This window comes from Syngnathus floridae, chromosome 5, assembly GCF_059516105.1.
Source record: "Syngnathus floridae isolate MCC-2025c chromosome 5, RoL_Sflo_1.0, whole genome shotgun sequence".
NCBI lineage: Eukaryota > Metazoa > Chordata > Actinopteri > Syngnathiformes > Syngnathidae > Syngnathus > Syngnathus floridae.
In genome coordinates, this window is record NC_142417.1 from 5,574,848 (window position 1) to 5,595,015 (window position 20,168).

General features: G+C 44.1%; 1 protein-coding gene across 4 annotated transcripts in view; it reads left to right on the forward strand.

Moving 5' to 3' along the window:
- The window catches only part of sema6a (sema domain, transmembrane domain (TM), and cytoplasmic domain, (semaphorin) 6A), a 95,015-nt gene that overhangs the window by 41,223 nt on the left and 33,624 nt on the right, over positions 1-20,168 (forward strand). For all 4 annotated transcript variants that reach the window (XM_088375941.1, XM_088375940.1, XM_088375942.1 and 1 more), the window contains 5 exons: positions 5,698-5,865; positions 7,009-7,126; positions 16,261-16,321; positions 17,518-17,580; positions 18,018-18,119. In XM_088375941.1, the coding sequence (XP_088232067.1) occupies positions 5,766-5,865; positions 7,009-7,126; positions 16,261-16,321; positions 17,518-17,580; positions 18,018-18,119 (444 nt within the window). In that variant the 5' untranslated portion in view covers positions 5,698-5,765. The remainder of the gene's footprint in view (positions 1-5,697; positions 5,866-7,008; positions 7,127-16,260; positions 16,322-17,517; positions 17,581-18,017; positions 18,120-20,168) is intronic.

Consider the following 20,168-nt stretch of genomic DNA (forward strand, 5'->3'; position numbering starts at 1 on the left):
CGTGTTAGTGAAAACTGTCGGAAAATGGTTGGAGCCTTTAAACCTCAGTGATCTGAACTTGGCTTTCATAGCTGGAAACCCTCAGTAGCACCTTAGGGAGCGCCATAGTCTGCCTTGACGGGAGTTTCCCAATGAAATTCATCGCTTAACGTGTGACAGCTTCAACATCCCCCCCCTGCCGCCGCTCCGCAGGGAGGCGCAGTGCAAGTGGCATTTAGCGCGATGACATTCTACTGATGATTCTTCTTCTCCACTGCACCTGGCCAAAAAACAAATCTCCCAGCTCGCACTCTACGGACAAGGCTCGAGCTCACACGCCGACGCAAAGTGTGAACCGAAGGCGTTGGGCGAGACAGAAATTCAAATCAAAGGACAGTTCGAAAATGCCACGTGCGTCCGAGCGTGTCCGTATCTGCGACGTATTTTCCCGCACTTTTCACATTCTATCAGCATGAGCGGGCTGTGACATTCAACGCGGTTTTCTTTCTCTATGAGCTTTTGAAAATGCACCTTACACATTTTGGCATAACGAGAAAACACAGGCGACCGATCCAGGGTGCGAGTGAGACAAGATTCCTGATTGGTTTTTCAGCAGCCTGCCTGCTTCTTGGCCTACTTTTAATCTTCACTTACAAACGGAGCAGGTTGTTCTACTTGTTGGTGCGATGTCAGTGCACATTTGAGATGGTTCTCACACGCCAACTGCTCGGTTCTCCCACCCGTCCCTTTTGACAAAACGCTTCAAAAAGTCCCACTGGTTCATCAGTTTAATGATTAAAACGCATACGGACTGAATGTCTTTAACATCCCAGAGGCGACGTTATTAAGACGAGAGCTTATCTCCACACTGAATGCTTTTTTTTTTTTTTTGTGAGGCTGCTATTTGGCAAAGTTGGCACTGTGCCTCTGATCTCTTGTTTCTTGTGCTTCCCTTGAGACTTTTTTTGGCTGGCTTCCGCAATCAATCCATCAGCTCTTAAAAGAGAGACGTCCATGCATCAGAGGCCTCTGTTTCAATAAATGGCCCAACAGCGACGGGGCGCCTCATTCATGCCCACTTCATTGTCTTTTAATAATCAAACCATGATGGATTATCATGGTACTGATATTGACTTGAAAGCGAGAAATGCGAGGCAGGCAAAGAATTATGGGAAGGATGTTTGCCGGCTTACTGTATTTTGGATGCCGGGCTGATTCCTCCTGAGGCAACCCTCTTTGGTTCAAGCTCCTCTGGTGTCTCTTGTCTTGGATTCATCAAGCAGGGCTGACAAGTGAAAAAAGCTTTGGCTCCATTTGGGAGCCTTGATGCTTGGATGTGTTCCATGTTGGTGGATCAGTGCCTTAAAGTCTTCACTGTTCTATGCAATCTTTTCTGCTTGATCTTTTCCTTTTCTGCTCTCGGGCCCTATTCAGACTTTGCATTAACATGCGAGTCGGGCGATGGGATCAGTAGGTGGACAGCTCCGAGGGAAGTTTAAGTGCAAGAAAAAAAGAAATCGTAGACGCACCAAATATGCAACTCCAAATATACTCGTGTCTTGTGTGTGCCTGAATTTTGTCATTCATACAAATGTCAACTACATTATGACTGACTGATATATTGGCCAGTGTGTGAATAAGAGTTTGGGAATGACTGGACAGCAGTCCACCATTAACCAGTGGGAAGTATTTCATTGAGTGTCGAGCAGTCCAGGTTGTAAACTCCATCTTACCTGAGAGGGTGAAGTGGGAACTCTGAAACCTCTAAAGTAGGGGAAAATTGCCCAATTGATGTTTGTTTACCGCGTGTCAAATGTAGCCTTATAAGCACTCACATAGTGAGCTGTAACTTATGAATAAAGTCAATAATGCACGCTTCAAACTCTTGCCCGACTCGGAATGCTAATGCTTCACATCACAAAATCAACAGACTCCTCCTATTGATGCATTTAACTTAAAGAAAGACATACAAATGGATATAACATAACTTCAGCATTCTGACAAAAACAAATTGACATCACAAAGGACATCTGAGTCGAACAAAACTTCCAAATGAGATTCTGAATGAGTTTGAGTCACCCAATGTAAGATTATATTTCCACAAACATCTCACTCTCCTCATTTCACTCCTGAGCTGTATCTCCGTGCAATTTATTAAAAGTGTTTTGCGCTTTATAAAATTGTCACACAGCAAAAACAATAGTCCGACCCGTCATTTAAAATCACTTTTACTCACAACCAGGTGGCATAAAAAGCATGGGCGGGCTGCGCATTTCTTACAGACTGAATCGACTTTTTCGTACGGCTATAATCACATTGCCATTACAGGAAACGTCAATACGACATAAAAATGAAAAATCGCAGCAATTTTGTGGAACAAATATTAGAATTTAGGATGTAGGAATCAAAATGTGTGATCTGCTTATCAACACATTCGGAGGGTCGACTAAGATGGCCCACCTGTCCAAACGGCAGCTTTTCCTCCGACGAGGCCCACATTTCAATCATGTCTGTCGACCAACCGCATTGCCACCGAGACGGCCCCTCCCTCCCTCCCTCCCTCCCTCCCTGTGGTGCTCCTGCCTGTCATCTGCGCACGTTATCCCGCCTGCCAAATATAAACACAGGCACGCCGCCCTCGTATCAAAGCTGTCAGACAGCATTTACGAGAAGCCGCCACTTAACTATAAATATGGAACACTTCCACCTCTTATTCGGCCCGACTGTGATGAAGAAGAAACACTTATATACTGACATGCCGCTCTTGTTATAGTGATTAAAAAGCATGTCCGACAACACTTTCATTACTTTTCACTATTGTAAATATTTGAGTCAAAAAGTCCTCTTCTTTAAACTACAGAAAGCGATGCTAGTAATAAGATAAAGTTGTCCGGTTTATTTTGCAAAGATTAATGGCTTGCATGTGAGAATTCTTTATAAGATTCTATAAGATTTTGCACTAAACTTTGCCAGAAATGTATTTTCTCATTTTTTCAATCTTGTTTGCCTCCAGAAAAAGAAAATGCTATAGTCGCATCTTTTTTGTCTTCCTTGAAGTAGGTTGCTGTCAGGAAGCCAACAGAACAGACAAACACATCAAAACAAACAACTTTTGTTAGATTTTGTTTTGCAAAATGAAAGCAAATATTTGGCGGGTTGGGTCACAGTGGAAGCCCCCCTCCCCACCCAGAACGAAAAATGGTATTGTCTTATCTTGCGTTTTTCACTGTGCTAACAAAAATAAACCATCACAAAGAAACGAACGGCACTCCAGATATTTCTTCCTCACATGAAAGGGATTTATTATTATTTTTGATTGGTTAGTCACCATGAAATGGTCCCTTCCGAAGAAAAACTCCCACCATCACACCATCCTCCACAAACCTGGAATGTAGCTAGCATGACCAAAAAATCCAAATACTTAAAAACCAAATTAATTATTAACGTTGTGCAAGTTCCCTCCATTTATTAACGTGACTATTATCTAAACATGTGATGGCATTTCCTTCCGCTTCCCAACTATAACGGCCGGCCTTGACGAACGTTTACAACCGAGCACCATCAGCAAACATGTCCACATTAGCGTATTAGCAAGCAAAACATCATCAGACTACGTAATGTGTTTACCGTCAAAGCCCGCTAATCGTTTGTTTTGCTAGCCGCCGCGGGGCTGCTCATTTTGGGATGTACGTGCATGTGATGCGGTTATCCTTGGAAACCTCACGGGACTTTGTCCTAGATTGATTCTAGTGTTTGGACTACCTGTTGCTGGGCCCCTGCTAGCAATTAGCTTGAATAACACTTCCTACACACACACGCTAGTTTTCTCCTTCACGCACATTTGCACTCGGAATGCCACCTACTTAGTTATAGTGGCTGCGGTCAAAACCAGAGGAAAAGTTTTTGTTTGCTTCATTTATATTAAGAAATCTTCAACTTCCACCTGTGGCATTTTCGCTAATTTACTGTCGCACGTTGAGTGCTGAAGTTCTGACGGTGTGCGCTACAGTAGCTTTTCAGAGAAAGATTTAAGCACACGAGGAAGCAATTTCTCCTCCAGAAGAGCCTGGCGTGGGTCTCGCTGTTACTCACGCGGTGATGAAAGCGGCCTTTGAGTTACACTTGAAGCCATTTAGTGCATCACAGTTTTATTTTATTTTTTTTAAACATTTGAATCCAGCACATCCCCACCGGTGCACATGGAAGATGAATGCTGATTAATCTCCTGGCAGTGCCGTTATGTCAAAGTCAATAACATATGGAAGAAGCTTTTTGCAGTTACACCTTTAACTTTGCGATGATCAAGATTCCAGCTGGAAATACCACAGTCGGATTATTTACAGTATTTCACATTCGCCATCTGTCCGCCAATGCTGTGCCATTTACCGCTCATCAATCAGTCAATTATGTCAAGGTTTACGGGGTAAAGTTCAGGGAAGAGAGAGGAATAAAAACCTTGGAGCCACTTGCAATTCTATTTTCATAACTTTTATCTGTCAACTGTATTCTGGTAGCTGTATGGCTTTCTTCTTCTTGATAAATGAGATTTACATGGAGCTCTTTGATAAATGAAAAATCCAAGGCGGGACCGGATTATTTAACTGTTTTTTGGTGTGTCTAAATTGGTGTGAGGAAGAGGAGCGGGAGCAAAGGAGATGAAGGTGGTCTTCAGGCTTCCCAAAGCTTTGCTATTCTCCTCAGTGTGAAAGTGATCCTCTGTGTGAATGCTGTTTTCATTCCTCTCCTCAATGAGATTCACAGGAGCATGAAGGGACAGAGAAAGAGAGAGAGAGAGAGAGAGAGAGAGAGAGAGAGAGAGAGAGAGAGAGAGAGAGAGAGAGAGAGACATTGCAAAGTAAAAGTAATCCTCTCTTTCCCCCTCTTCTTCCTGCCTTGAGTGAAGGATAATACATGTTGGGATAAACAACTTATATCAGAGAGAAGTAAATTCAAATCCTCATCCCAGAAGCATCCTCTGCATTCCCAGCAATGTCCCGAGCTGGGAAGGGATTGAAAAAAAAAAAAAGAAAGAGCATAATGCAAATGAAACGCTCGCTTCTTGATTAGATTACCAACGCAATAATTGTCGCGTTTGATTTATGGCCGTAATCTGTTGCCATAAACGACGGGAGGAGTCAGCGCGGCATGTCAGGGCTAGATGTGCACAGATATGCATTACATATAAAATTGCATTTGGGAATGAGCTTGATGAGAACATACTGTTTATGGAATGAATTCATACAAATGGATTTGTTTGCTTTTAATCTTGGGGTTGTTAGCCTAGCAGCAAGTGCATTCGGTTCGAGACTGGTGAGATAGTGGCGGCGGGTGTCTGAAGCCCAAGTATGGTTGGGAAAGGCAGGAAAGGGCCTGGGCTCCCATGTTGGGAAGACGGAAGTGTGTTTGTCGGCTGACTCGCAAGTTGGAAAGGATACATACGTTTGCGTGTGCAGGTCTTGATCCTCCTTGAGGCGTTTCGAGAAAGATCCTCTCTGCCTGGTATCAATCTATGACGCATATCACCTTGCTAATCCATTTAAAGCTCTTTAATATGCAATGAGTCACCAAAAATTCATACATCTTGGATCTCGGCACGTAATGCACGGATGTGTAAGGTGCTACTTTGCAATCCCTGATTCTGAAAGACTTATTTTTAGCTATGCTGCCCCCACCATCCACTCCCTCAGTATAATCTTTTTTTTTTTTTTTTATCTGCAGGCTGAGGTACATCTGCACCAGAGGACCAGCAGCAGCGGCAGCAGCAGCAGCTGCACAGTGGTGCGACCATGAGGTCAGAGGCCTTCCTCCTCTACTTCATGCTACTGCACATAGCTGGAGCCGGCTTCCCAGAAGACAGCGAGCCTATAAGCATCTCCCACGGCAACTGTGAGTCCATCTATCTGTCTATCTGTCGATCTGTCTATCGTCCAGCCGTGTATCCGTCCATTCATCCACTCATCCATGTCTATCCATCCGTCCATCCATCCCATCCAATTCCATCCATCCGTCCATCCATCCCATCCAATTCCATCCATCCGTCCATCCATCCCATCCAATTCCATCCATCCGTCCATCCATCCCATCCAATTCCATCCATCCGTCCATCTATCCGTCCATCCATCCATCTCACCCAATTCCATCCATCCATCTCACCCAATTCCATCCGTCCATCTCACCCAATTCCATCCATCCATCTCACCCAATTCCATCCATCCATCTCACCCAATTCCATCCGTCCATCCATCCATCCATCTCACCCAATTCCATCCGTCCATCCATCCATCCATCCATCTCACCCAATTCCATCCGTCCATCCATCCATCCATCCATCCATCCATCCATCCATCCATCCATCCATCCATCCATCCATCCATCCATCCATCCATCCATCCATCCATCCATCTCAGGTATATGATCCTAGGCGAGTGTAGCTGCATCTGGACGATGAGAGAGATGTGAACAATGAGATACAAAACTACTAATGCAGAAGAATCCAAAGCATACCACATCATGCGTCAAGCATAGCGGAGGTGCCCAACTAAAATGCCAGTACACCGTAATCCCGAAAAGTTTTATTCCATTTTTAAATTTAGACTGAAAATCCGCACTTCAAACTCGATGTCTTTTAAATACATTGTGAAGGCATATAAAAAGAAAAGGAATGTTTTGAAGCCACAGTTGTGTGCCCAGCGCATATAAAAAAAAAAAAAAAAGTCCAATTGGCTTTTTTCCGCACTTGATCAACAAAGGGACGTCCACGGAGAAATGTTCAAAGTGTCTCTCCCACTAAGAGTAGCCTGACATTGACCTGCTTCTGTTTAGCCAAACAAGCGCTTTCATCCCAGGCCACTAACAACAGAACAATTTCATGCTACAGTGCCGTGCATTTTTTTCCCCGTATAATTTAAGTCCGCAACAGGCGCTCAGGCAGCAGATGTGTTGACATTCGATCCAAATCCCGACAGTACATTTAACAGAAACTTCAGCAATAACATGGTCAAAATGTTTTTGTCTTTTTCCCCCTCGCAGATACAAAGCAGTACCCGGCTTTTGTAGGCCACAAGCCCGGCAGGAACAACACGCAGCGGCACAAACTGGACATCCAGCTCATCATGATCATGAACAAGACTTTATTCATCGCTGCCAGGTAAGCGAACAAATGTTGTTGCAGCCACAATGATTCTCAGTGATTGTTGGGAGCTTGACACTGATGGCCGGGTAGGAAGCTTATCTATCTCAAAGTGGAACATTTCTATGGCTTTATGAATCACAAGGGATCCATCGCAGCAAAGAGCTTTGACTGGACACTTTTTATTACCACCTGTCTTTGTGCCTGGCAGGAGGTATGTTTTTGGCGGCATAATGAACCATCATAATGGTACATTACTGCCACCAACGGTTAATGCCCTCCCGCTGCAAGGAAACCAATGTGAATTAATAGCGGCTAGATGTTGTGACATGTGCTTGCTTCCGCCACCTAGAGGTGCAAGCATGAAAACAACCCGTTTTATAAGAAATTTAGGCCAACCACTGCTACAAAAAAAAAAATTCTGGAAGTGGCTTGAAATAAAACTTTGTCTTCTTCACATCCCTGAATTGCTTGACTGTCAGCCATTACTGCCCTCTGCAGGACTGGAGTGTCATTTTGTTCACCCCAGTTTTTTCAAATAGATGGCAAAACATCTCAGAGTGATGTGTTGAAGTCAAGTTTATTTGTATAATCACAAAAGAGTCTCAAAGGCCACAGTTGACAAAATTGGCAACAGCAAAGAAAAACTCCAAACCCCATTTTGAGAAGGAATGGCGTAATCCCCCTTCCAGGATAACCAGGCCGCCATGGATGTTCATGTAAACAAGTCATTTGTCTTATCCACACAACAACCACATCTACCACTGTCCAATATTTTTGGTTGGCCTTAGGGGTGGTCTCAATATTTCCTGTTTTGAGCTAGCTACCAACCAATCATTTTTTCGGATAACCTCCCCCACCGGAGGCACACAGACGTTTTTCTTTCCCGATGACTTGACTGCCGTCACAAATGCCACGTACTTTTTGTACCTCTGCCTGAATGCTTTTTATTCTCACACATACACAGCTCGATGACACAGCAGGAGCCTCGCACAGTTCGCTCCTCATTGATTTGCCTCATCGCTCTTGTTTGTTACCATTTAAGAAATGTTGCTCCACCTCGTGACACAACGATCAATTAGAGAATCAGCAAGTGTACCATTATTACCATACGCAATTTTGGATGTGCTGGCTTCTATCAAGGCGGAACGTGAAAAGGTCTCTGCGGTTCTTATCGGCTTGATCTGAGCCCCCCTTTGGGTAATTGAGTTCAGGCCTGACTGGGTGAAAAGACACATTTCTTTGTTTTGCTCCCAAGCATGTCAAATTAAGTGGCTGAAGGAGAGCGCTGCTTTTGAAAATATCTGTGGTCATTAGAGACAACTGTGTGTGTGTGTGTGTGGGGGGGGAGTGACTTTGGTGCGACTGTCGCCCACCTGCTCCACATGGGGTGTCAGCCAGCAGTTTTAGGGGCACAAGGGGGAGGGAATTGGGACACAGAGGGTTTATTTGAGGGGTGTGTTTGTTGGCCTGCGTGTGCATGGGTGTTTATTGTGTGTGTGTTTTCCATTTTATTACACTGACCAGTTGTCGAATGGATCAAGAAGTGGTTTGTCTTCTGTGTGCTGTATGAATAGACAGTGCGGACGGTTGAAACGATTTGTCTGACGTCGACCGAAATCAACTCATTGACTGCTAGTGACGTCTATTCTTGTCTACGAATGAGTTAATGATTTGAATTGTGGCCATAAGTAAATGTAGAAAGTGTGAAGTCCTGATTGTCACCATATTGTATTGAGCAGTCAGGAGAGATCTCAGTAACACACTTTTGTGTACGTGCTATGAGGACTCAAAGATGGAACTTCAAAAGTTGAGTGAAGAGTTAAGGGAGATGATCAATTTGAAAGTGTTGTGCCAGCAAAGCAGCGTACGAAATAAATAGTCAGATGACTTGTTTATTCTGGAGCCAGCTTTGCTATCATGCCTCCAGTCAGTCGTTGGTGTGCTGTAGCTTGCAGATGGCCTCTGTGAGCGCCATCCAAAGTCCCTCATTCAGTTCAGGCTGTTTTTTTTTTAATGGCTGCACGCTTTATTGAATCCCTTTGGCTTTTGTTTTGATGCTGGCAATGAATTAACAAGCTCCCTAATACGAATCTTGCTACTGATTAAATCGTAAATAAACAAAGTGGCTTATGCATGGAGGGAAGGAGTCTTTAGCCAAACTGAGCAACAGATGAGCCGATAGAAATGAATGAATCAGGTTGTGTGTCTTTGATTGAAATGTGTTGATTTAAGGAGAACAAATACGCTGTTCACTTGGCCTGCATCACGCATGCTTCAATGTATGCTCCCCCATTGAGGACCTCATATCATTTTTTTGCAAAAATGTCATTAGCCCCGTCAGCTTTTAAATCACAATCGCAAATTCAGGTCAGGACTCATTTCTCGCCTTAATATTCGGAATCCTAGTCGGCGGTAGAAAGGAAGAAGTCGAGCCTGATGAGAGGCGAGGCTGAGGTTGTTCATGACGGAGGCTTCTAAAAAGCCTGGTGGGATTTGGACTTTTTCCCGCAGTCTTTTATTTGTCTTCAGCCTAGTGAGGATAAGCGGTATAGAAAATGGATGGATAGTGCTTTAAAAGCCAAGCAATTCGAGAAACAGATGTGTTTGTTTGGAATGCCAAATTGATTATCTTTGCAGTATACGAGCCTTTAAGCAATGCCAATGAACATGGAAATGGAGTTCTGCTACAGAATACAAATTCAGAATATCATAATAGTACGAAAGCAAAATTGCATTTTTTTTGACTCAAGACTAAAGAAAAACAAACTCCTTGCTCCACCAATGCTAACAAGCTCCGCTTCTTAAAAACACGTGCATGGTCATGACTTTATATAGGCATTTTATGTTTACAATTTGTTTTGTTATTTGAAATGTCTTTAAAAATGTGTTTTTAATACATTAAAAGTGACTGGGAAGGGGCACAACTATATCAAACATTTTTTTTTAAATGCAGAGTCAGACAATAAATGGGGCGTCACCTTATATATTTTATACACTCACCGGCCACAACATGATTGCATTCAAGGCAATGCTTGAGGTCTGTGGATGTGATGCGAACGGACGTGCCGGTGTGCCTAATGGTGTGGCTGGCGAGTGCATACGCGCTGTCACAGGTGCTTGAGCAGTGTGCCATAATTCAGCAGTAAACTGCTCTTGATGCAAGATTCCTCTCCCCAGCGCTCCATATTTCATGTTCAAGGTACACGCTGCATGACATTCAGAGGCAATTCATCACGGAGCTGCAGGAGATTTATCATTTACTTTGCTGGATTTGCACTTGTATTTGTGTGTGTGTTTGTATCTTTGTGTGTGTTTGTATCTTTGTGGTGCGTGCAGTTGTGGCCATCCTCTTTTAAATCAAACAATCTGATTGTATTCCAATTATCTGGCTGCAGTTATTTATTTATTAATTATCATTACTGTTTGTTTATTTATTTAAAATCGGATCAGAGTGTGTCCAGATGCTCATAGTGGTGTGTGTTCTTGGATCTCTATATATACCGCTTGTGATATTTACAGGAGAATCCTTCATGCACAATAATAGTGTGTCCGAAGGTCAAAGTTGAACCAGCAGGAGAGTTTGTTTGCTAAAAGGGGAAATAAACACTGGGAGACGGATTTACTCGCGTGTACTGTACCTACGTGTTCAGTGTCATTTTGACCGTAGTACTTTTTTGGGAGGGGAAAAAAAAAATCTGCATGTTTAAAAAGTGGAAATTACAAGAATTATTTTGTATCGTTTTTAAATAAAATATGTAAACAAACCTAAATAATAATTTTAGGCTAAATTAACAGATGCTATTATGTGACATATCTATTGTCTAATGTCTATTATATATTGTATATGTATTTTATGTATATGTTTTATGATATATTTTTCTTTTTGTTTCCAGTTCCGTTGAATACTTATTTAATAAGTACTGTTCAGTGGTATTTAACTTTTAAGTTCAATACATCTGGATTCAGTTTTGGATCCAAACTTATCCAATTATTGAAATGTAATTTTTTGTTATGTATTGAAGAATTGAAGTACATTGTGCATCATCATAGCCCAAAAAAGATGGAGTGATATTTTCTAAGCAACAATATCCATTAATTATGTCATTTAAGAAAAAATGATTTTAAATGTGCTTTTTCCCCACCAATATTTGAAAGACTCTAACACCTAGAACTGCTCAGTTTAATGGACTGAGTAGAATAAACTTTTCCTCATGAGTCAACTTTATAGTGGTTGAAACTACACGCTTGTCCCTGAGCGAATGAGCCACAGTACCCGCTGAAGTAATAATCACTTGCAGGTTTAAAACATTCACCTTTATAATGAAAAGGCTCGACTTGGTCTTAATTAGAAGCGGTCACGTTTGCAACATAATATCAGGTCTTGCATAAACAATCTTTTTTTAGGCGGATGGCTGGAGAACATGAGAGGACGTGCCCGCGAACCAAGGCCGTGTCTGAATGCGATACTGTATAGCTGGGCCGGCATACTTCGGCTCCATGCGTACGCGGACCATAGTAGCCATTCCTGGCGCTCCTTCGGACCCTCGCTATGGCAACGGCAACAATCCGAGGCGAGGGATCGTGTACGGTTGCCGTTGGCGCGTTCTCCAACGGCGGAAGCAGCTAGAGTCTCCATTATTGTCGATGTACCAAATCCTGTTAAAACCCACTAATGACTGGGATTACACACGGGCCTCCTCCTCTCCTCTCCACATGCAGCCACGTTCGCATCGGTCGGGGACAACAAAGCTTACATTTACATTAGTCACCTGGATTCAAAGTTTGACTCGGACTGTAACGTGTTCGTGTGTCAAAAATACTTGACTTGCCAGCAGTCGTGGCCAATCACATTGTGAACAGCCCATTTCTATTTATTGCTAGATTCCGTATTTTTTACAGAAATTTGAATTGCCTAAGCAGTCGCTGACTTCGCACCACTTTTCGTCCGACCAATGATATCCCTTAAACCACACATGTGATACGTACGTTAATCCACCCCAACAATAAGAAGCTGCCTGCTCAGCTCTCTGTCATTTCTTTTTTTAATCCAACGTTTGTTCCCTTCACGCTAAAGTCCGTCTCCACCTCCGCCGCTCCCCAGCTGCCGCAACACTCGTGAACCTCCAATTGAGTGCAAGTGCACAATTGGCTTGATGTGTTGCCAGTTGGGAAGAGGGGGAGGTCTTGGACATATGTGTCATACAACTGGGGGTTGATGTTTTGCATTCCTCTGTTCTGCATTCCAACGGTGTCTTTGCATAAAGCACACTTGAATCAAATCAATAAGGCTAGGCCTCATGCTCCAAAACATACCCCTTACCCCACTAACCCTGCATATAACACCCCAAAAACCTTCTAAAAGACCAACCTGCCCCTGCTTGAGGGGGTCGAGTGAACTCTGGCTTGTTGTATTTCATGGCACCGCATCACCCAGGGCCCCTCATGCCCTGGGCCTATTCACAAGCTCCACATGTCCCCCTGCACAGCCCACAGCAGCCTGCTGGCTCCCCCAGGTCCCCTTCTACAGTCCACTGTTCTGAGGATTTGATCCAGAGAAAGGCAAAACAGAGCACAATAGTCCACAGGCCACCCCCCATGAGCTTGTTATGATGAATTTCTATGAGGGTGGGTTGGTTGTAAGCTCCTAAAAAGGGGGAAAATGTCATGCTAGTGCAAAACGTTTGGCCATAATTTTGCTAATATGAGCTGAGTAACATAAAATGCTAGCTAATGATAACAGCTGAAAAAATGTTACCTCTTGTTATGGGTGTTATCAAGATGCTATTTTTTAGGCTGACATAAGACACAAAACATTTGCCATGAATTATTCTCGAAGCTGAGGCCGTAGATGGGAAATACCTTGCCTGTCTAAATTTGATCTCAACAAAGGATGACTTTACCGCTTTCTCTTTTTTACATCATGAGGTTAAACAGAAAAATATATCAAATAAATCAATAAAATAATAAATAATAATAAACAAAAATAATCAATAAATATAATATTCATGTAAACACAGATACTAAGCACGGTTATGAAATTATTTTCCGCCTCTGGAATCGTAAGGTCCTGAAGGCTTGCTCATGGAGCTATTGGAATCCGAGCTAGAGCAGGATAATTTGACCAAGACCCAGCAGACGACCCTGAGACGGAATTCTCTGAACGACATTCCTCCGCACAAACCCCCTGTGTTCTCACGACTTCATGTCCGCGTCCATCCATCGCACACTCTGGCCCCGCCCACTCTCCCGCCGTCTCGCTGCCATCACCCGTCTCGTTCACAATAGTCTCGCATTTGTGTCTGAAAGGAGATCCGCATGCCTTCCCGTCGTACTCGCGCATTTCTGTTTGCCGAATTTCGGGAAATGGGATGCCCACAGTGAGTGAGTCAAACTGGCAGTGGATGATGCTCACCATTATTTAATCCCCTGTGACTGAATTCAACCGTACAATTTTTTGTGGTGCACCAAAGCCTGGAAGTAATCTTCCCAAAAGCTTAACGAACACACTATGTATTTAAAAGGCAAAACGGCGCGGCGTCAAATTAAACGAGTTTGTCACAAGTTGTGAATTTGTTTGATGAAAATCCCGAGAGGTCGCGACACTTTCTGGCTGACCGAACGGTGTTCAACCTCCGGGTTATGTGTTCAGGTGCGGATGGGAAAAGGGGAACGGGGCCATGTGTGTGTATGTTTGTGCGAGTGTGTGTTGACACAGCCGCTCCATTGTCCTCCTCCATCCCCAGTCAGGATGTTTAAGAGATGCCTCATGTTCTTGGCTCCCGCTAATCTCCACTGGAGAGTAAAGCCGCGTAGCTGGAAGGCCTTGACGGGACGGTCGAGGCCCGCGTGGGGAGCCAAGCTGCTAATTTATGGTGCAGTCAATTACATATTGCTCACGAGCTGTTTTAAAATTGTATGCGGTTAAAAAAAAACAAAAAAAAAACGAGCGCACTAAATCTGCCAAGTGATCCTCTGGTTTAATCACTTTTGATTTTGTTTTTGTCGTTTTGATATAAAGTGGCCATATTTCAAAGTAAGTTAAAGGAGCAATTTGCTGAACGACGAAAGAAAGAACCGAAGAGGATATTGATGCCGTCCGTCATCGTCCTCTTACATTCCCATTTTAGTCTTTTTCATTTCACTCTGCCTCTGATGGTGTGTACGTACCTATTTCCTTTTATTGTTGCTATTTCTAATGATGACATTTAGTGCGAGTGAGGTGACACAGGCCATTGAAAACCCCGGAAAAACACTCCACAGGAAGCCAGGACGTTAAACAGATGACGCAACACACTGGGATAGATACCAAAATGTCTTTGTAGGCAGAATTTGTGCTTTTGATTCCCACAAAATGGTTTTCATTTAGGGGAGTCAAGCTCAACCAACATTTTCAACATAAAGTTGTTTATTGTTGATTTGGCTTAGCGATAATCGGGCCTAATTGGAGTTGTTTTTTTATGCTCAAAGTCAATGAAAGTCTCCGAAAGATTATCGTGAGGGATTATCCTGTTGTGTGTCGAGTGATTTTTCTTCCCCTACAAAAATGGTCAGGGGCCAACTATCGTACTGTAAAACCACTTCAACAATTACGATAAATATACGATTAATTACGATGCGGACATCATTTTCGAAGCTGATGATGATATAGATTGAATGACATCAGTGGCATTTTTCTCTTTTCTGCACACTTTATGTACAAAAACATTATAAATGATTTCAAGATGAATAAAAAATCTCCAGTGGAAAAATACCATTCAAAATACCTGCTAGGGCAATCAGTGAGAAATGAAAAGCACTGACAGTTTTTAGTCTTTAATTTTTTTATATCTCACTGGGAATATGTCCTCTCCGTGCAGCAGCCATGCTTTGCTAATTTCAACCACTCTCAAAGATTAATTATTCAATTTAGGCGTCAAGGCTGATCACGTACAGTAGACTGGGTTTCATCCGTGAGGAGATGCCCGCGCTCACTTCCCAAGAAAGCGATATAAGTGGATTCATTTCAAAACGCACGTCCCTCCCAAGACTTTATTCCATTTCGTTAATGAGACGGCGAGGCAGGACGGGCGGCCTGAGCGCAGGTTTGGGAGCTGGAGCGTAATTAAGATGTGGCTTCCCTCCGCGATGACGTTCTTTACGCACTTTGATTAAAAAAAAAAAAAACAACCACAATCTCCGACCAATTAAAACAGCGTTTGGGCAGGCCACCTCTGTGCGTAAATCCTCTTTCCGTTTGCAACATTTTGCCACCTAATGTACCCCCCCATTGCGATTACCCCTCCCCCCGGTCCCTCTGTACCCTAATTCTTTATGGTAAGTAGGTGGAGCTGTCTGTCTGGGATATAGGTTAACCCCTTTATGTCTTCCATATGTGCTGCTGATGGCGCTGACACTCTATGGCCAAAAGTAATGGGACACATGCTGGTGATGTTTGTGTTATTATCAAGACTTGTCCTTAAAACGAAAGTAATTACACAAATCGTAAGAAAGAGCATCCCGGTGCATGAAGCAAGCTCCAAATTGGCGAGCTTGGAAAACTTGACCTCCACCCCCATTAAACACCTTTGCAATGGATTGTTTTTCCAGGTGGGATGGAGAAAACCAAATCCCACCAAAAACCTTTCCACCTCCTTTCGCCAGGTGTCCCAACACTTTTGTCCACGTATTTGGAGCAACGAGGCAGCGGAGGCTCGTTAATTTCCAGGCGCACACGCGTATGTCTTCGAGTCTGAGCCGTAATGAGCATTGGTATAGATTTCCTGTAGCTCAAACAGTGATCTTAATTGACCCGAACAGCTCTGAGTGACTTGGCACCTCTCGTCTCGCCACCTCACCCCCCCCCAACCCACATGCCTCACCCCCACTGGAGCTCTTCCTCTGGGACAAAGAAGCTTTTGTCCCGCGGCCCTGCGCCACGGCACTCCAAAGCTTTGTTGACTGTTTCTGTCTGACAGAGCAAATTCGCTCTGGCCTCCTTTTGTCTATTGTTTTTTTTTTTTTTCTTTTAGGTTTGAATAAAGTTTACCCAGAGCTGTATCTTTTGAGGTCATTTTCTGATTGCAGAGGGGGCAGCGAGCAAATGGATTTATTGTTTGTTGAATTTTTCAACTGTCTGACCTTTCTCTCCATCTCTGTCTTGTCTCTTGCAGGGATCACATATACACAGTGGACACGGACACCGCCGTGAATGACGAGATCTTTTTCACTAAGGTGAGCAAGTGAGACATGCGTCCGACTCTGAGGACGCCTGCTTCAGCCGCCGACGTAACCCTAATCACCTGTCGTGTTTATGTGCGTCTATCACGTGGGCGTCTAACTCGCCGCGTGCATCACGTTGACCCCGTTAAGTGGATTATCCAATCAATCAGCGAGTGAGCGCATGCGTCATCCAAGCTCAGATAGTCGGAAGTACAATAAAGACGGAGATAAGATCCCACGTTTGCATCCTCAGTTGCAACACTCGGGCTTAAGGATAGAACAAAAAAAAAAAAAAAAACTCGCTCGGCCCTCCGAATAGCCAATTCAAATAAGGGCGTTTCTCCACCATCCAATGGGCCCTAATGAGAGCGGCCAGCACATGAAAGGTTCTTGTTGATTGATGACCGAGACTCTTTAATCAGCTCCAAACCTGCTTCACAATGGCGGCGGGCAGTGAGTGATCATGGACGGCACTCAGGGGCCACTGTGTGCGTGTGTGTGTGTGTGTGTGTGTGTTGCGAGGCTTAGCATTGATTAATAAGTGTGCGTGTGACAATGAAAGCGGATGTATGCAGCCGTGTGTTTACAGCTGATTGACATGTTGTGTTGGCTACCGCCGATCCACAAGCAGGCCATTGTGTGTGTGTGCATACGTGTGTGCGACTAACCAACAAGTCCATGAGCTTTAATCACCACACTGTGGAGCTCTGCACATCTCAAACTGAACCAGTCAGTATTGTTTCCCCCCCTCCTCCCTAATGCCTGACAATTACTAGTTCAATTTGTGACCCGGTCCCTGATCAGTGTTAAGCGGCAATGTTTGCATTCGAGCCGCAGCCTCAGTGGGATGCTGAATGAGCAAGAATCTCACATTATTGATCACAGCGCTCGCTCATCGGACATTAGCTACACCTGCACGTTCAAATGAGGGCTTTTCGTTTATAACCTTCTGTTCAGTTTTAGTTGTGATGTTCTTCTTCAGTGCTGCTGCTACTAGCCATTGCTTATTACTTTCAATTAACAATCCATTTATTATCATTGCTGCAACTCTTGTATTGGATCTGATAAAACGGTGCAGGGGTACCTAATGAGGTGTCCAAGGAGTGTGGCCTATCTGGTGTGCTTTTGTGTTATTTCACTCTTCTTACATGTTTAGTTTTCTGCTCCTAATGGCCCTGACCTTAACCTAAGTGGATTTTTCCCTGCAGAAAATGACATGGAAGTCCAGGCAGGGTGACGTGGACACGTGTCGAATGAAAGGGAAGCACAAGGTACACACACACACGCACACGCACGCAGCCATAGAGAGCATGCGGTGCAACAACACACTCCTCTCAGTTCATAAAACCTTCATCTGTCACAATTTATAGAGCACATTAGTGATAATCTTTCCATCAAATGGCAGCCTAATTGTGTTTTCCCTGGATTTACTTGACAATCTCCTCTTGCTTCCATTATTGTCGAGGCAAACCTGGCGCTGCCATTAAAAATCATCCGTAAACATGACATTGATGTAGCGAGAGGAAATGCCGCGTGTCACGATGACACGGCTACGCATGTAAATGGCGCGATTCAAACAAGGGGCCGGCCGGCCCTGTCATTTTTCAACCGCACAACCTTTCATTGGAGTCCCACATGTGCGTTTCATTCCAAATGTGTCAATTATAAAACTGACAAATGTCTGTGTTTCCTCTCTCGTGCGCCGCAGGACGAGTGTCACAATTTCATCAAAGTCCTCCTGCAGCAAAACGACGACGCCCTGTTTGTTTGCGGGACAAACGCGTTCAACCCCTTGTGTCGAACGTACAAGGTAAGGACGCCCGTGGCTCCCTTTCTTCGCCTGCCACTCAGCCCAGGATGAGCTTGTTTTGCACACGCCAACAAAAGCCACATGGGGGCGGAGGGGCGGACGTAGATGGATGAATTGCACAACTCCTTTATCTGCAGGTGGACTTTGACACGCTCGATGTAGAGGCGGATAAACCAGCCCACCTTCTCGCTGGCGCATGAAGTACTAAAATAGGAACATTCCTTTTGAAGTGAAGCCTGGTTGTATGAAAAAAAAAATCCTTTAAAAATCCATTAATGACCTCTAGGTAAAAGAAACCTGGGTTTAGACTTTTAGAAGGATTTTGAAAAAAAAACACACCAACATCTTACTAGCCTACACACACACATACACACGCACACACTGCCGCTTTGCTTCACTAGACGTCCTTAGCAGAAAAGCAAGACTTGCCCGCTTCATTGGCTTCATGGCCCAGCATGTTAAGTACACAGAATGGATGCGGCAATATTGGGAGTCCTGCTGCAGCGATATGGAATTTATGTCTCTACATTTATCAGCTTTTATAGGCCCCACGGTTATGGTTTCAAGGTTTGGCTAGTCCTGCAGCGGCATTGCTGCTAGCTTGCTAAAGTGGAGAGGTAGCTCCGTGCGCTCACAAGGACGCTTGCCTTTGCAAATTCATAAATGAGCGCCTCTTATATATAAAACACAAGGTATGTGTTGTGAGGAGATTTCTTCTGCAGGCAAAACACTATAAAATGTGATTGATGTCAGGGTAAGATAACTTTTCCGTGTTGAAAATTTGCCGGGGCAAATTCCTTGATTAACTGAGTCAGTCTCCCCACTGTGAGACTACTAAATAATTAAAATGTATGTGTTTGCAATTTTCTGAGGAAAAAAAAACACCTCTTGACTGAGCTGGGTGTTACAATAATTCCAGGAATGATTGTGCTTCAGCAGTGTTTTTATCAATTGAGCCATCAATCAATCCATCAATCCCTCCATCTATGTATCTATCCATCATTCCATCCACCGAAAATGCCCAAAAGAGATGCTGACAGGTTTTCAGTTCTTAGAAAGCATGCTGGGGTCTTCAATTTCGCTTTGGTCAAACACTGTTTTGTTTTTTCTACCGTGTGTGTTTTCCTTTCTGTCTCCACTGTGTGACAAGAGTGAAAAGGGCTTCTGTTTCCAGGGCCCGGCCTCATCCCACATTAATCAACAAGGAGGGAGCAAGGGGAAAAGAGGGTCGGTTGGGGGGAGTTGGCGAGGTCAGGTGGAGCAAGGGTGGAGGGAGCCCACTGGGGGTAGGCGGTGGCTTCCCACCCGAAGCAATAACCCGCACTGTTATCGCAATTTCGCCTCTCCATTAGCTAATGTTAGTTATCCCCGCTTCCTTGTTCCATGTTAATGTGATGTCGCTACACACACAATCAAAACTCAAGCAGCCCTCGGACCCCCCTTCCCTTGTTCCTTCTCTCCTGCCAGTCTTAATTCCTCTCTGTCGACGTCCTCCCCTCTGCTGCTTTCTCCGCCTGTCGCTCCCTGACTGTGCCGTAATAATAAACAGCCCGTCCAGCTGGTTCACACGTATGAACGAACGAACGGACGGCGGGTTTCATCTGCTGTTGCCGGGCAAAGTGTTGGCAATCGGCGGGGCGTTTGCTCAGCGGGCTGTTAGGTGGCCAGGTGATCCTCGGCTTGGTTCCGTGGTCTCAGAGTCCAGTTCTCACATTTACAAACATTCCTCTAAATACAGGCCTTTGCCAAGGCCAAACAATGGAAGTATGTCTGTGCTAAAGTCAAACTCAGATGGCGCAAATCAACAACAAAAAAGACAGGTCCACTCCTGTCCTGTAGAGGGCAGTAATGCATATTACAGAGTGCAGAATCAGGTGGGTCACTGCCCCAATTGACCTACAATGGAAGTGGACTTCAAATGTGAAAAATGAAAGTAAATTGCTCAGTACCCAATTTAATGGGTAAATCAAAATGGAATAATATATGTATAAAGTCAGATTTTTTTTATACATATCCATTAGTTCTGAGTGGATTGCGCAAGTACGCCTT